Raw genomic sequence first — 16,712 nt, 5'->3', positions numbered from 1 at the left:
CCTACCTCCTCCCTCCGTGCTGAAACTTTGGAATCCTGGTATTACAGGGAGATTAGTTCACCAGAGTTATTATTCTTGGAGGAATAAAACAATGGGGTGGGTAGTGAATCATGCTTTGATATTTTAACCTGCGTGTCGTGATCGCGTTTGGTGTAGGGGGGACAAAATACATTTATGCACGATGGCGCACGCGCGCAGCCAGTTTGGGTTCCGTGTAAGGCACGTAACTTACACACTTCCCTTCAGCAGGTTAAGTCACCTGTAAATATTTTACAGCCGTAATGGCTAAATAGTAGTTATTTAACTCCATATTGGCTGCCCTTGAGTTTCAGAAGCTCACCACCACATCCTAAGATCAAAAGAAGGCTGTTTTAGTGTTACATTTGCCTACATATTATAACATGCTGAAAGAATGTGTGGTTTGATAAGAAATATTCTAACTACAAGATCCATTCTAGAGATCATACTATTAAAGTTTATGTGATGCGTACACACACACACACACACACACACACACACACACACACACACACACACACACACACACACACACACACACACACACACACACACGTACACACAAACGTACACTTACCCTTGGAGTTCAGCGGCTGTCTAACTCGAAGGCACGCTATCCATTGCCCCCTTCACCCCTCCATCCCCCTGTACCTTCTTATTATCACCCAGGTTCTCCACCTCTCCCATCCCAGTCATAAAGAGAGGAGAAGAGGGGGCTGGGATGTTCATCTGCATATCACCCTCCTCTGAGACGGCAGTGTGTGTGCCCGTGTGTGTCAGGAGAATATTGATTCAGGGAGGCAGACGATTAACGCACCATACGACGACACGGTCGGGATAGCCGGCCTCGTGCATCGCAAATGAGAAAGATGTCCTCCCTGAAACGCAAATGGGCTTTTTACATGGTTCACTACCTTTGGCCATGCGAGAGAGAAGGGATGGGGGAGAGAAACGCGTACATGGCTTGGAGCTGTTATTTTCCCTGCCACTATGTGTTTTGGTCAGAGATGAAAAAAGAGAGGGAGTTGGCAATTTTTTGGGCTGGGTCAGCATCACTTACTCTCTAACATTCTTTTGATATGTGTGTTTAGTATGTAGGGTCTAAGTGTGTTGTCATATGTGTTCAGTTGTTTCAGGTACTAGTACTGTAGTTATTTATTTACTTGTAGTATTTAGTTACTATTATTTACTATAGTTATTTAGTTGTGATCTTTATGTATTGGGCCTTTGGTACAAAAGCGCTCACACTCTCCCATGCTCTTTCATTTACCCATTTGTTGTTCCACTTACCTTCTCCCACACACACACACTCACTAACTTGTTTCTGTGTTCTATGTTCCGTGTGTGTGCAGCTGCTGCCTTGGTGGACCCTGCGCTACGTGAGCCTACACCAGCAGGTCTTGGAGGAGCGCTCTCCTCAGCTCCTCAGCCTGGCCCAAAGCAGCATAGAGAAAGGTCAGAGGTCAACTTGTTCATGCACCTTCTGGATGTTTGCCTTGATTGTCATAATTCAATGAAGATGATATAAGCACTTATGTGCATTGTGACGACCCTGAATTTTTCTGAACCGTCTCAGTGCTTCTCCTTCCAATAGGGCGCTTCCCCTTTAATTCCCAATTAAAATGCCAGCATCAGCTGCGCAAAAGTGGGGTTGTGATGGAGACGTGAATGAGGATGTGTTCAACCCTCAGTTCTGAAGCTTCTCTCTTCCGTTTGTGGTGTTGCAGTTAAGTGTGCTTTGTAGCCTAATAGCAAGTTTACCCAGGATCGGATCCACTCTTTGCGTCCGTGGACTACACCTCTCTGTCGTTCTTCGTGGCCTTTCTCCGCTGGAGATCTGTCGGCGAATTGGCTTGTCTGACTGACCGACTGACTACAACCTTTTTGTATACGGTATTTCATTTGTTTTGGTGTGATGAATACCGTGATGATTTATGTAGTTAAGTGTAAGTGAGGACTTATTAAGATGTGATACGTTTTATAGTTGTGTGGTAAAATATTTGTTATTTTGATTGTATGATTGATACTGGGTTTACGCTACACTGGTATGAACGGACAAATATTGCGTGACTCAGGTCACTTGAGTTCCCTGAACTTGTTTACCGGGCTGGACTTTTTAGGCCCGAGGTACAGGACATTTCTGGAGGAACCAGAGCTCGTTACAGCTCATTATTGTTATATTGTTGTGTGTGTGATCATTTATGTTGTTAATACAACCCACGCAAAAGAATACAGTTGTTTTTGAAGTTCTTTCCAATGTTTTAAGGGCTTATGAAACGTGTGTTTCCATCCTGACTTTTACATGAGTCCTTTGTATTGGTGTAGACTTGACGGACCAGATGGGACTCATTCCCTCCCAAACCAAAAGGAGAAACCAATATTTTCTCTGGTAGGCACAACCTACCTGGCACCCCTATAAACGATAACCTCGAGTCAAAACCATTACATAAAAAATGGCACCCCAGATGGGACCTCAACATTGAGAAATAACCAAAGCAAATCTTTTGTGTGGAATTAAAACAATGGATTCACCCCAAGAAAGTGTGCTCATCCATATCATACCTGTCAATGGGAATACACAGGGCCAGTCTGACCATCGAGCCGACATCTCAAATCATAATGTTAATGGAGTTGATTTGGGACAGATCCCTGAGAATCTGAAGGCTCGGTCTGGACCACAGGCCACAGGAGGTCTCACCAGTTACTCTCTTATTGACATGGATCTGTGTGGAAGTACTGAGCTAGCCCTCCCTCTGACGCCCCACCTTCCTCTATTGTCTGGTTTATCTCCAGAGGTTGTAGTCTTACAACTTCAAGGTGACATCCTTGATATTTGTCGGACTCGACAACATCTCCAAACTCTAATCCACCATACATTCATATGTCTGAGTGAAGAGCAACGACAGAGTGCCATGGAATTCACACTGTACCACCGTGGGGTGCTATGCTATCCATTACTTTGACCATAGAAGGCATGAAGTAAACGTTTTTGTGGGTTAGAAAGAAATGGGGATGAATCACATGTTGAAATGTGTTTTCATTAGAATTGAAGTATTGAGCAAATGTAATACTTGAGACCAAAAGTAAATGATAAGAGTAAGCCAACTACTTACATTTTTGTGCATGGCAACTAATAGTATCCCAAAGAGCCAACATTATTTCCACACAGAATGTTTGTGTTGCACTTGACTGCTTGAAAACAAATGTATTTAATATATACAGTGAGTATACAAAACATTAAGAACACCTGCTCTTTCCATGACAGACAAACCAGGTGAATCCGGAACTCAATATTAGGAAGGTGTTCCTTTTGTTTGGTATACTCAGTGTATATACTCGTGTGTATTTGCAATCCAGTGTCATATGGCCTTAACCTAGGCTAATCTAAAATGCTAGGTGAAAGGTATATTTATCTCACTTTGCCCATCACCTTTGTGTGTGTGTGTGTGTGTGTGTGGGCAGAGTGTGGCAGGGGATGAGCTCATAATGTCGGTTGTGTCAGATTTTAAGTGGGCATCGCTCCTCTGAATAGGAGTCTTATTTCATTTGCAGCGATATTGTGCTGGGTGGGTGAGGACGGCTGAGATGATTTTCCTCCAAAAATGACTTACATGGAACACAAACCGGCTGCGCGCGTGTTATCATGCATACATTTATCTTTCCCCCCCCCCACACCAAACACGATCACGACACGCAGGTTAAAATATCAAAACAAACTCTTAACCAATTATATTAATTTGGGGACAGGTCGAAAAGCATTAAACATTTATGGCACTTTAGCTAGTTAGTTTGTCCTATTTAGCTAGCTTGCTGTTGCAGGCTAACTTGTCCTGGGATATAAACATTGAGTTGTTATTTTACCTGAAACGCACAAGGTCCTCTACTCCGACAATTAATCCAAACATAAAACGGTCCACCGAATCGTTTCTAGTCATCTCTCCTCCTTCCAGGTTATTTCTTCTCTTGACTTTATATTGCGATTGGCAAACGTTCATAATTTAGGTGCATTACTGCCACTGACGTCGTTCGTCTTTGTCACCCACGTGGGTATAACCAATGAGGAGATGGCACGTGGGTACCTGCTTCTATAAACCAATGAGGAGATGGGAGAGGCAGGACTTGCAGTGCGATCTGCATCAGAAATATAACTGACTTCTTTTTTAGCCCTTGGTCCCAGACGCTCGTTGGCGGGCGCGAGCAGTGTGGGTGCAATAATTGAATAACAGATTTCTACATTTATTTTGCAACGCAGCGGTGTATTCAGCCTGTTAAAGGAGTCCACTTAGGGAAAACTCAGCTGTAAGCACATTTTATTCCCTTTATCTCTAGACCACCACTACACAGGACTCCTGATTAGGCCTTACTAGAATAAATAGCCTACATGTTGTGCAGGACAGGAGACGAGTACATTAAGAACTTGATTAATAGTGTGATAGTTCAGAGAAGCGCCTAAAAATATCCCCCTCAGATAAAACTCAGATGACGTATAGCAAGCTGTTACCTTGACCAATCTGTAGGCCTAAATCTTTTGTCCATTGACGCAGTGCTATAATTTGGGATGTTCCCCCCCCCCCAAAAAAATAATCTTAGTCGTAATGTTAAAAGGTGTATTTGTCCGTATATAGACACACCCGATGTGTTTATATAAAATCAACTATACAGTGCATTCAGGAAGTATTCAGACCCCCTGACTTTTTCCACAATTTGTTACATTATAGCCTTATTCTAAAATGGATTAAATAACACATGTCCTCATCAATCTACACACAATACCCCATAATGACAAAGCGAAAAAAGGTTTGTAGACATTTTTTCACATTTATTTAAAAAACAGAACTACCTTACTTACCTAAGTGATGAGACTTGAAATTATTTCCATTGATAATCATTCTAAAACTTGATTGGAGTCCACCTGTGGTAAATTCAATTGATTTGACATGATTTGGAAAGACACACACCTGTCTATATAAGGTCCCACAGTTGACAATGCATGTCAGAGTAAAAACCAAGCCATGAGGTCGACGGAATTGTCCGTAGAGCTCCGAAACAGGATTGTGTCGAGGCACAGATCTAGGGAAGGGTACCAAAAAATGTCTGCAGCATTGAAGGTCCCCAAGAATACAGTGGCCTCCATCATTCTGAAATGGAAGAAGTTTAGAACCACCAAGACTCTTCCTAGAGCTGGCCGCCCAGCCGATCTGAGCAATCGGGGGAGAAGGGCCTTCATCAGGGAGATGACCAGGAATCCGATGGTCACTCTGATAGCTCCAGAGTTCCTCTGTGGAGATGGAAGAACCGTCCTGAAGGACAACCTTCTCCGCAGCACTTCGCCAATCAGGCCTTTATGGTGGAGTGGCCACTCCACAGTAAAAGGCACATGACAGCCCAGGTTGGTGTTTGCCAAAAGGCACCTAAAGGACTCAGACCATGAGAAGCTTGTTTCTCTGGTCAGATGAAACCTAGATGGAACTCTTTGGCCTGAATACCAAGAGTCACGTCTGGAGGAAACCTGGCACCATCCCTACTGTGAAGCATGGTGATGACAGCATCATGTGTGGGGATGTTTTTCAGCAGCAGGGACTGGGAGATTGGTCAGGATCAAGGGAAAGATGAACGAAGCAATGTACAGAGAGATCCTTGATGAAAACCTGCTCCAGAGCGCTCAGGACCTCAGACTGGGGGCAAAGGTTCACCTTTCAACAGGACAACGACCCTAAGCACACGGCCAAGACAACGCAGGAGTGACTTCGGGACAAGTCTCTGAATGGCCGGCCCAGCCAGAACCCGGACTTGAACCCTATCAGGCATCTCTGGAGAGACCTGAAAATATCTGTGCAGCGACGCTTCCATCCAACCTGAAAGAGCTTGAGAGGATTTGCACTTGTGCCAAGCTTGTAGCGTCATACCCAAGAAGACTCGAGGCTGTAATCACTTCCAAAGGTGCTACAAAAAAGTACTGACTAAAGGGTCTGAATACTTATGTAAATGTGATATTTCCGTTTTTTTTATTTGTAATACATTTTCGAAAATTTCTACAAACCTGTTTTTGCTTTGTCATTATGGGGTATTGTGTGTAGATTGATGGGGGGAAAAAACTATTTAATCAATTTTAAAATAAGGCTGTAACGTAACAAAGTCAAGTGGTCTGAATACTTTCCGAATGTTGTAACTAGGCTAATGAGCTTGTCTAATGCTTTAAACACACTTTGATTAAAATAATTAAGCTTTCAAGTGACTCGAGGGAGCCAGACATCAAGATAACCAGGAAAGAAATATGTTTTCCCGACCCTCACCCTTGCTGCTGGCCTTAAAGTCTACCGTTAAGCTCCTGAAGTTGCCGGTAATAGGCAACCTTTTCCATTTGGAGTGCCATTGCTACCGATCTGCGTGCCAGGTATGATTTTCTTATGCACATTTTCGTGGAACAGTTTCATATAAATTATAAAGGTTTCATATCTCAATCATTATCATGTGGTTAATAAAAAATCTAAAATTAGCTTCTTGCCATTACCAACTATTTTTATTTAACTAGGCAAGCCAGTTAAGAACAAATTCTTGTTTTACTATGACGGCCTACCCCAGCCAAACCCTCTAACCCGGACGACGCTGGTCCTATTCTGCGCCAGTGAGGGCCCTAAGTTTCCTGCGCCTGTGAGCTCCAGACAGACACAGCTGTAGACTATTTGCACAAATTATAATAAGTAATCAGGTAGGCATATTATTACTCTCCCTGCGAGTGGTAATCAAAGGAGAGCTGGAAAGATATTTCAAATGGGATACATTGAGGAACTATTGTCATTCTCAATGATGTAATAACAGACTTTATTTGCTTGCTGTTTGAGGTGAAGAAAAAATTACTTTGAGAAGCTCCACAGCTCATTAGTGGTGGTGAGTTAAGACAATCAGAAATACTATCAGATCCCCAAATTGGCACATTTATAGGCCAACGTTTGCGTGCAGGCCAGGTAGCCTAGTTCTACTTCTATGTGTAATCAGATGTGGGTCTTTACTCAACTTTGACTGGAGCGCTACAAACAAAAGACAATTCATCAATTGACAAATGAAATGGATTGAAATAAACCAGAACGCATTCCTTACAAGCGTAGCATTTGGTTGTTCGGTCCGCAAACATCGTGGCCACTCTGACAATGAGAACAGTAAAAGACTGTAATAATAATATATTGAATACATTAACAGAAATTACCCTAACCAAATGATCATTGTAGATTAGAATGGTGAATTTACTACTGGTGTGCCATCTCCGCGGCCTCTGCAATGGATTAGTCCACTGAGACAGGCGTGATTTAGACAGTTGTCTTGTGTGCATAAAAAAATTATAGTTATAATATACAGTACCAGTCAAAAGTTTGGACACCTACTCATTCAAGGGTTTCTCTTTATTTTTTAAATACTGAAAACATCAAAACTATGAAATAACACACATGGAATCATGTAGTAACCAAAAAAGTGTTAATTTAAATTTAACAGGTGTGCCTTGTTAAAAGTTAATTTGTGGAATTTCTTTCCTTATTGCGTTTGAGCCAATCAGTTGTTGTGACAGGGTCGGTATACAGAAGATAGCCCTATTTGATAAAAGACCGAGTCCATATTATGGCAGGTACAGATCAAATAAGCAAAGAGAAATGACAGTCCATTACTTTAAGACATTGTCAGTCAATTCAGAACATTTCAAGAACTTTGAACGTTTCTTCAAGTGCAATCGCAAAAACCATCAAGCGCTATGATGAAACTGGCTCTCATGAGGACCACCACAGGAATGGAAGTCCCAGAGTTACCTCTGCTGCAGAGGATACGTTTATTGGAGTTACCAGCCTCAGAAATTGCAGCCCAAATAAATGCTTCAGAGTTCAATTTCTGCGAAGAAACAACTGCTAAAGGACACCAATAAGAAGAAGAGACTTGCTTGGGCCAAGAAACACGAGCAATGGACATTAGACCGGTGGAAATCAGTCCTTTGGTCTGATGAGTCCAAATTTGAGATTTTTGGTTCCGGCAGATGTGTCTTTGTGAGACGCAGAGTAGGTGAACGGATGATATTCGCATGTGTGGTTCCCACCGTGAAGTATGGAGGAGGTATGATGGTGTGGGGGTGCCTTGCTGGGGACACTGTCTGTGATTTATTTAGAATTCAAGGCACACTTAACCAGCATGGCTACCACAGCATTCTGCAGCGATACGCCAGTTCCATTAAGTGCAAACCAGATGGGTTATTGTCCTGTTGAAAAACAAATGATATCCCAACACACCTCCAGGCTGTGTAAGGGCTATTTGACCAAGAAGGAGAGTGATGGAATGCTGCATCAGATGACCTGGCCTCCACAATAACCCGACTTCAACCCAATTGAGATGGTTTGGGCTGAGTTGGACCGCAGAGTGAAGGGCAAGCAGCCAACAAGTGCTCAGCAACCAGGTGAGGCTGGTTGAGAGAATGCCAAGAGTGCGCAAAGCTGTTATCAAGGCGAAGGGTGGCTACTTTGCAGAATCTGAAATATTAATTGTATTGATTTGTTTTACCCATTTTTGGTAACTACATAATTCCATATGTGTTATTTCATAGTTTTGATGTTTTCAGTATTTACAATCTGCGTAGAATGTAGAAAATATTAAAACATAAAAAGAAACCCTTGAATGGGTAGGTGTCCAAACTTTTTACTGGTACTGTGTATATATATATTTGCGACTTCTCTACTAAAGAAATCTTGGTCGACCAAAACAATCGACCATTTCACTAAAGGGGGTCAGCCCTAGTTATAATGTAATGCATGTAACTCTGCTTGAGTAGCAATTTTTATTGAAAGATTATGTAGTTATGATACGACTGAATACCTGCATCATTATCATGATATTGATGGCTGACTTTACCTTGAGACATCCTAGAGAACATGACATGTTTGCGAAGCATGCCTGCTATAGAAGGCCATGTTGACATTCAACAGCCAGCAAGTCCATGGTGGAGACACCACCGTTGACGCCGAGCTGAGACATTTGACTTTTCTCCAGACCATGCCATTCTGTTATTTTCCCTCATCAGAATGGGGGAATAAGTGCTGTTTCAACAGAAAGAGCACGTTAGCTCCATTTTTGATCCAGACCCCAAATATGAGCAATTTATTAATTCTCTCCCCATCTCTCACTGCTCTTAATCACTTTAGGGAGATTTGGAGTGTGGCTGGCTTTGCCACAGAGGTATAATAGCATTTCAACGCAGCAGGGCTCATGTCAGCATTGACACATCCTCTGCGCTTCATATCCCTCTTAAAGATGACATCCCTTCCTCAAACTGACAGCCGACAAAGCACTAACCTTTTTGTTCTCCCCCACTGTTCAGTTTGGAATCAGGAAGAGACCGTTTGACTGGGAAATTTGCCAACCAAGGCCGTAACAGGGAGGCTGCTGGTGTTTTTCCTGTTTAGACAGTTCTGCAATGTGATGCCTTCATTGGCTCTTGAACAGAGATTGTTTAGTCTGTCTGAGTTTTCAGACTGTTGGTGGTGAAATTGCCGCTAGATTATCCCTGGCTTCCCTCTCTGCTGTGTCTGGCACATTGGATTTGTAATTTCGCATTGAATTGCAGTGTAGAAACAGGTAGTCTATTAATCGTTGAAGAGGCAGGGAACCATACAAATATAAAATGATTAAACCCAGAATGAGTAATCTGATTTGGGAATGAATTGAGATCTCTTTGAGAAAGGATTAAAATATACTCTGCTGAATAGATCTTTGAGTCTTGACTTAAGAGAACACTGCACAAGCTAACCAATCAATTGCCCCGTCTTTTGTGAGAGCTAGTCATCTATTGATTGTTACCTCAGGAAGGGCACCAAAAGCATTTGACTTGATACCATGGGTGTAATCGGTACTCCAAACAGTTGCCAAACTGTCCGGTTTTGCAATGGAAACTGGTGTTTCTATTGGACAGGTTCAGCAAATGGGGGGACCTACCTGAATCTGTCCAATAAACTCAATTTTTCATTGCAAAACAGAATGAGTAATGATTACACCCATGAAAGTGAGGGGAAAAGGTGAAGTTAATGTGCTCCACTAATCTATTTTCAAGAGTTCACTTAAAGAAAAGATTGACCTATTTTGAATGTTAGATCGTTTTTGTTAGTCTCTGAGCAATGTATATCAAGCAGGCTGATATACAGCGGTATGAGTTTAGCATCATATGCAAAATCGGTGAATCTTTCCTTTAAAACCTCTTAAGGATCCGCCCCCTTTTTTCAAATTTTTCCTAAAATGACATACCCAAATCTAACTGCCTGTAGCTCAGGACTGAAGCAAGGATATGCATATGGTTGGTACCATTTGAAAGTAAACACTGAAGTTTGTGGAAATGTGAAAGGAATGTAGGAGAATATAACACAATAGATCTGGTGAAAGATAAGAAAAAGCCAACAGTTCTTTATTTTTTTGTACTGTCTTTGAAATGCGAGAGAGGGGCCATAATGTATTGTTCCAGCCCAGGTGCAATTTAGATTTTGGCCACTAGATGGCAGCAGTGCATGTGCAAAGTTTTAGACTGATCCAATGAACCGTTGCATTTCATTTCAAAATGTATCAAGACTGCCCAAATGTGCCTAATTTGTTTATGTTCAAAACTGTGCACTCTCCTCAAACAATAGTATGGTTTTCTTTCACTGTAAAACCCACTAAGTTGGACAGTGCAGTTAGATAACAAGAATTTAAGATTTCTGCCAATATCAGATGTCTTGGTCCTAGGAAGTTTTCTTGTTACTTACAACCTCAAGCTAATCGCATTAGCCTACGTTAGCTCAACCGTCCCGTGGTCCTAGGGGCTTTAGTAATGGTCTCTATTTCCAAAATGCATATGTCAAATGTTTATTCAATTGAAGAACTGATCATTTGTTCAATGCAGAAAACACACCTGTTCTTCATTTATCCTGATATAGTACACATTGGTCTATTCAATCAATTAATTAATTGGCCTACCTGACCTCTTGGAACGATAGTATTCCATAAATCTAACTTAATAACGAGTAATGTTGGAGGGCACAGGGTTATTTCATTATAGCCAATGTTTTGTAACTAGCCTATTATGAGAACTTAGACTGACAATTTCTTTCAACGGGGAAGGTTATTTTATCTAGCTGCAGGGACCGAGGGCCTCTGTGTGGAGTGGAATCTGTGATTTGTTAAGTGTGGTTGGAGGCGCTGGGTTTTCCACCCGGGGCAACGGGGAGAGACATTCGTCTAGCTTTAATGGGGCATCTGGGAAAATGGTTCGCCTCGTTGGCCTGCTCTTGGGAGAGGCGGCGACAAGCCCCATCCTTAGTCCTGGAAGAGGAGCCATGGCATCTGTCCTCCCGCTCAATACTTTAACTGGTCGGAGAGAGGGATAGGGAAAGATGGCGGGAAGAGTAGAAATGAAGAGGGGGGTAGACAAACAAATTGAGGAATGCATAGAAACGGGAATGGAGCGACAAATGGAACATATTCAATCCCTGCTACAGATGGAACTCTGAGATGTCTCACCTCAATCACAGGCAGAGGCGCACATGCAGATATGCACTGCATGGTTATATCAGCATGATCCATTCAACCTTGTAGCTATGTCACTGTAAATCCAAGTCAGACGCGTTCTACATGGCCATTCTGCAGAGCTGGTTTGGGTTGAGGATTATACCTGTATCCATCCATGACCCCCGTGTTTCCCTCTGTATTAGGACCTGCGTTTGCATGATAACTCCTGTTTGACTACTGAGGGGCCTGACCGCAGCTGTATGACTCATACTGACAGGGGCATGGAAGGGAGGGAGTGAGGGAATTGGGTAGGCGGAGGAGGGAAACATCAGCTTCGTTGAAGTTGCTCTCTCCCCCACCTGGAGGATGAAGTCAGTCAGCCTGGCTATGGAACTCCAGTCTGGCTCTGATCTAATCAGAACCTAGGAGAGACGCCAGCAAGATGGATCAGCCCTGCCTCAGCCTGCACCGAGGGCTCTGTGTGGGCTGAGGCACCAGGGCATGCTGGTGGGAGTGGGGCATCTAAGCATTGGTACTGGTGCCAGGCAGCCCGCCCCCTCAATGGCTTTTGTGAGCAGTGCAGTGAAAGCCCTAATTTCCTCAACAATGGGAGGTAGCCCTAGAGACTAGGGCAGGTGTATTGAGGAGAATGGTACCGGTCTTTTTAGGTTGGCACACTGCAGCAAGTCCCCACCTCTCCCGCATGGAGTGATGATGGTGGATGAGAAGAGGCACTGGTACTGAATATAGCACTGGCTCTTGTAGTGAGTAGCAGAGAATTGGGATACTCGGACAGTGTGATACATCCTGTCAGTTTGACTGTCATAGAAGTCGTTTTTTCCGTGTCTGACACAACACTCCGTCTTAACGTCTTGTCTATATGCGCTCAATGTTCCGGCACAAACAAGGAAAGAAGGATAACAGCAGATGAACACAGTGGCCGGGGTTGTTTGGAAAAACCCAAGCTGCTGCGCTGACACCTCCAGTGCCCTGCCAGATCTATGCATCAACACAGCGAGGGTTGAAATCTGCTCCAGTTTGAGAGGTCGCCAGGCGCTGCTGGGGGAACTGCTGCTGGGCCACTGCACCCAGGAGGGAGTTGCTGATGCCAGTCCTACTGCCAAACACGTTGCTTTAATGTAAGGGAAATGTTATGTTTGCCTGTGAGCAGCTCTGCTGAGGTTTTCGCATAAAGAAGGGGATGTCAGATTCTGAAAGCAATCTATCACTATTTTCTCTCACAAAGGGGATTATGTACCGCCATATTGTGAACTATAGTAACATGGAGGAATTTTTTATTTTAATTTAAAAAATTGTTCACTGAGACGTTTGCTAATGGTCATAGTGCATGTTATAAAAATCCAAGTCCTCTGTATTCTCCCAAGTGATGGTTGATTGAGCATGACTAAAACACCTGACACCTAACACATGTGACACACAAACACAGGTGTTGGTTCTCCTGCGCTTTGCACCTCTCGCTCTTGACAGATTGAGTGCCCAAAGCCCCCGATGTTGTGTGAACTGTGAAGAAATGACTTGGCTTGGTTGTTGTGCTATTCCCTTTTGCCCTCTGGTGGGTATATTGACTGCTCTGTCCTTATCACTCACTTTCACCGCAGTGGTGGGCAACAAATCACTGGTGAAACACATTACATATTATCTATTGTTTATGTATAAAGGAGTATGTCGTTGATGAATTGGTTTAGCCAGGGTGCACAACAGAGTTTTCCTCTCTTACTGCATCTGACATTTGTCATTTAGCAGACGCTCTTATCCAGAGTGACTTAGTGCATTCATCTTAAGATACCTTTGTATATATAGTGTAGCTTTGTGGACACCTTTTAAAATTAGTGGATATGGCTATTTCAGCCACACCCGTTGCTGGCAGGTGTATAAAATCGAGCACACAGCCATGTAATCGTCATAGACAAACATTGGCAGTAGAACGGTCTTACTGAAGAGCTCAGTGACGTTCAACGTGGCACCATCATAGGATGCCACCTTTCCAACAAGTCAGTATGTCAGATTTCTTCCCAGCTAGAGCTGCCCCGGACAACAGTATGTGCTGTTATTGTGACGTGGAAGCGTCTAGGAGCAACAACGGCTCAGCCGCGAAGTTGTAGGCCACACATGCTCACAGAACGGGACCGCCGAGTGCTGAAGCGTGTAGTGCGTAGAAATCATCTGTCCTCGGTTGCAACACTCCCTACCGAGTTCCAAACTGCCTCTGGAAGCAACGTCAGCACAAGAACTGTTTGTCGGGAGTTTCATGAAATGGGTTTCCATGGCCGAGCAGCCGCACACAAGTCTAAGATCACCATGCACAAGGCCTTCATCTGGCAGTCCGACGGACGATTCTGGGTTTGGCGGATGCCAGGTGTACGCTACCTGCCTGAATGCAGTGCGAACTTTGAAGTTTGGTGGAGGAGGAATAATGGTCTGGGGCTGTTCTTCATGGTTCAGGCTAAGCCCTTTAGTTCCAATGAAGGGAAATCTTAACACTACAGCATACAATGACATTCTAGACGATTCTGTGCTTCCAACAGTTTGGGGAAGGCCCTTTCTTGTTTCAGCAATGCCCACGTGCACAATGGCCATGTGCACCATACAGAAATGGTTTGAATAACTCTGTGTGGAAGAACCTCAACCCCATCAAACACCTTAGGGATGAATTGGAACACCGACCTTGAGCCAGGCCTAATCGCCCAACATCAGTGCCTGACGTCACTAATGCTCTTGTGGCTGAATGGAAACAAGTCCCTGCATCAATGTTCCAACATCTAGTGGAAAGCCGCCTCAGAAGAGTAGAGGCTGATAGCAGCAAAGGGGGGGACCATCTCCATATTAATGCCCATGGTTTTGAAATGAGATGTTCGTTGAGCAGGTGTCCACACCCTTTTGGTCATGTAGTGTAAGTGAGACAACCACATATCACAGGCATAGTATGTACACTTTTCCTCAAAGTAGTTATCAGCAAAGTCAAAGCTAGGAAAGGGGGGAGTAGGGTGGGTGGGATCAGTTCATATTGCTGCTCCGTAGGTAAGCACCATGATCTTGTAGTGGATGCGAGCTTCGACTGGAAGCCAGAGGTGTGTGCGGAGGAACGGGGTGACATGGGAGAACATGGGAAGGTTGAAACCAGGCGGGCTGCAGTGTTCTGGATAAGGTGCAGGGGTTTGACGGCACAAGCGGGGAGCCCAGCCAATAGCAAGTTGCAGTAGTCCAGATGGGACATGGCATGCGCCTGGATTAGGACCTGTGCCGCTTCCTGTGTGACGTAGGGTCATGCTCTACGGATGTTGTGGAGCATAAACCTGCAGGATCGAGTCATTGCTTTGATGTTTGCAGAGAACAACAGGGTGTTGTCCAGGGTCACACCAAGGTTCTTTGCACACTTGGAGGGCGACATTGTGGAGTTGTCAACCGTGACGGAGAAGTTTTTTAGCGGGTAGGCCTTCCACGAGAGGAAGAGCAGCTTCGTGTTGTCGAGGTTGAGCACGAGGTGGTGGACCAACATCCAAGCGGAGATATGAGTCGAATGTATCAAGGAGTCAAGCTAATTGAGTAACTCTCCAAGGGCACCTGGTGGGCGATAGATGACAACAATATTAAGCTTGAGTGTACAATTGACATTGACGGCATGGAATTCAATGAGCAGATGGACAGGTGATAGAATCTCCAGTTAGGAGAAATGAGTAGCCTTGTGCCACCACCTCGACGGCCAGAAAACGTAGTCAGATAAAGAGCAGCTGGAGTAGCAGTGTTCTCTGGGGTGATCCATGTCATCAGGGCCACAAAGTCAAGGGACTGAGCAGCATATACAATTGAAGAAATAGTAGGAATGAGACTAAAGGGAATCCCTCTTGAAATCTATTTTCTGTTTCACCTTCCCCTTCGTTTCAGGGTGGTTTGAGCTCATTACGTCCACTTGTTTGCCCATTGGTTTATCCTATTGTATAGACCTGCCACTAGGTCAGTAGTCGCAGACCACTGTTTAAGGTTGTGTTGCTTAATTAAAGTTGACCTCTGCTTTCTACGTGGGTTCACTTTTTTGTGTGTGTGTCGGGTGAGTATGAAGGGTGGCGTGGCTCTACAGGCTATGAAACAAACCAAGCCAATCCAAATTCCAGAGGTGCAGCCAGTGAAAGACCACACAATCCCTTTTACTGCTCTATGAGCTCTGAGGTGTGAAAGGCATGCAGATGGAAAAGGGGATTTTTACAATCCATTTTCTCTTTCTCCCATACGATTTGCTGTTGGTTTTGAGTTGACACTGAGGATCGGATACAATAATGTACGTTATTTCAACACCGACTGTTAATTTGGTCTCTTTCACCCTACAATAACATTTCCTGAGAATTAATAAATCAATGTTCATTCTAACAATGACCAAATAACAGACCTAATAAAAGGATTAGCAGTAAACCCATAAAGGTATATGCTCATTTGTCCTGTGTTGGCCCATGCTAATGTAATGTGGTTGCTTGCGATGTCATGCTGCAAGGGTCATGATCAGTAGGTATGAAATAGAAAACGTTTTGAGGCTAAGTGAAATGGGTGGGGAGATACAGTATCACCTGATCTGAATATCGTGCTCTGTCAAGGATGTGTGTTTCAGAGCAGATCCCATGCTCCCTGGCAACCAAGCAATGCAAAGGGATTGGTCACGACACCTATTTGCACTGTTTGTTTTCTCCTATCCAAATTTGAAATTGGGTAAGGACTTACACCTTTTCTTTCATCCCCCTCTGTTCCTTTGTCATCGTCCGTCAAGGTGTAGCAGCTCTAACCCAACACGGCTGTTGTTGTGTTGTTTTATCCTTACAAAAGTTCCCCCTCCCGTTGCACATGTCACAACAGCCCAGGAAGCTCATTTCCTGGTGTGAAATAGCTGCAGTGAAGGTGACACACAAGGCTCAGAGTAAATCTCTCTGGCATGGGCCTAGGCTGCCTCATAAATGTTGAATGGGGGAGCGCGAGGGTACGTGGCGTCGTGAATTATACACATTAGGAGCCAGGGATAATTTCCACACCACGCACGGCCTTGAACGAGACTAAACTGATAGGACGAAGCCAAAACACCTTTTCTCTTCTCCGCTGTCCATTTGTCTCTTTTAATGTGTCTCCTCAAGGTCTCTCTCGGTCTGTGTTGCCGACCAATGGCCTCATGGTAATGGTCTGCAGGTGCA

The 16,712-nt window shown here is 44.0% G+C and overlaps 1 protein-coding gene across 1 annotated transcript in view; it reads left to right on the top strand.

The window, feature by feature from the left end:
• ttc27 (tetratricopeptide repeat domain 27) overlaps nucleotides 1-16,712 on the top strand; it is a 122,294-nt gene that overhangs the window by 21,884 nt on the left and 83,698 nt on the right. The window contains exon 5 of the mRNA XM_029752875.1: nucleotides 1,371-1,473. Coding sequence (XP_029608735.1) covers nucleotides 1,371-1,473 — 103 coding nt within the window. The remainder of the gene's footprint in view (nucleotides 1-1,370; nucleotides 1,474-16,712) is intronic.

The sequence above is a fragment of the Salmo trutta genome, chromosome 5 (assembly GCF_901001165.1).
Source record: "Salmo trutta chromosome 5, fSalTru1.1, whole genome shotgun sequence".
Classification (NCBI taxonomy): domain Eukaryota; kingdom Metazoa; phylum Chordata; class Actinopteri; order Salmoniformes; family Salmonidae; genus Salmo; species Salmo trutta.
Note: the sequence above shows the minus strand (reverse complement) of the source record. Positions and strands in the feature narration are given on the sequence as shown.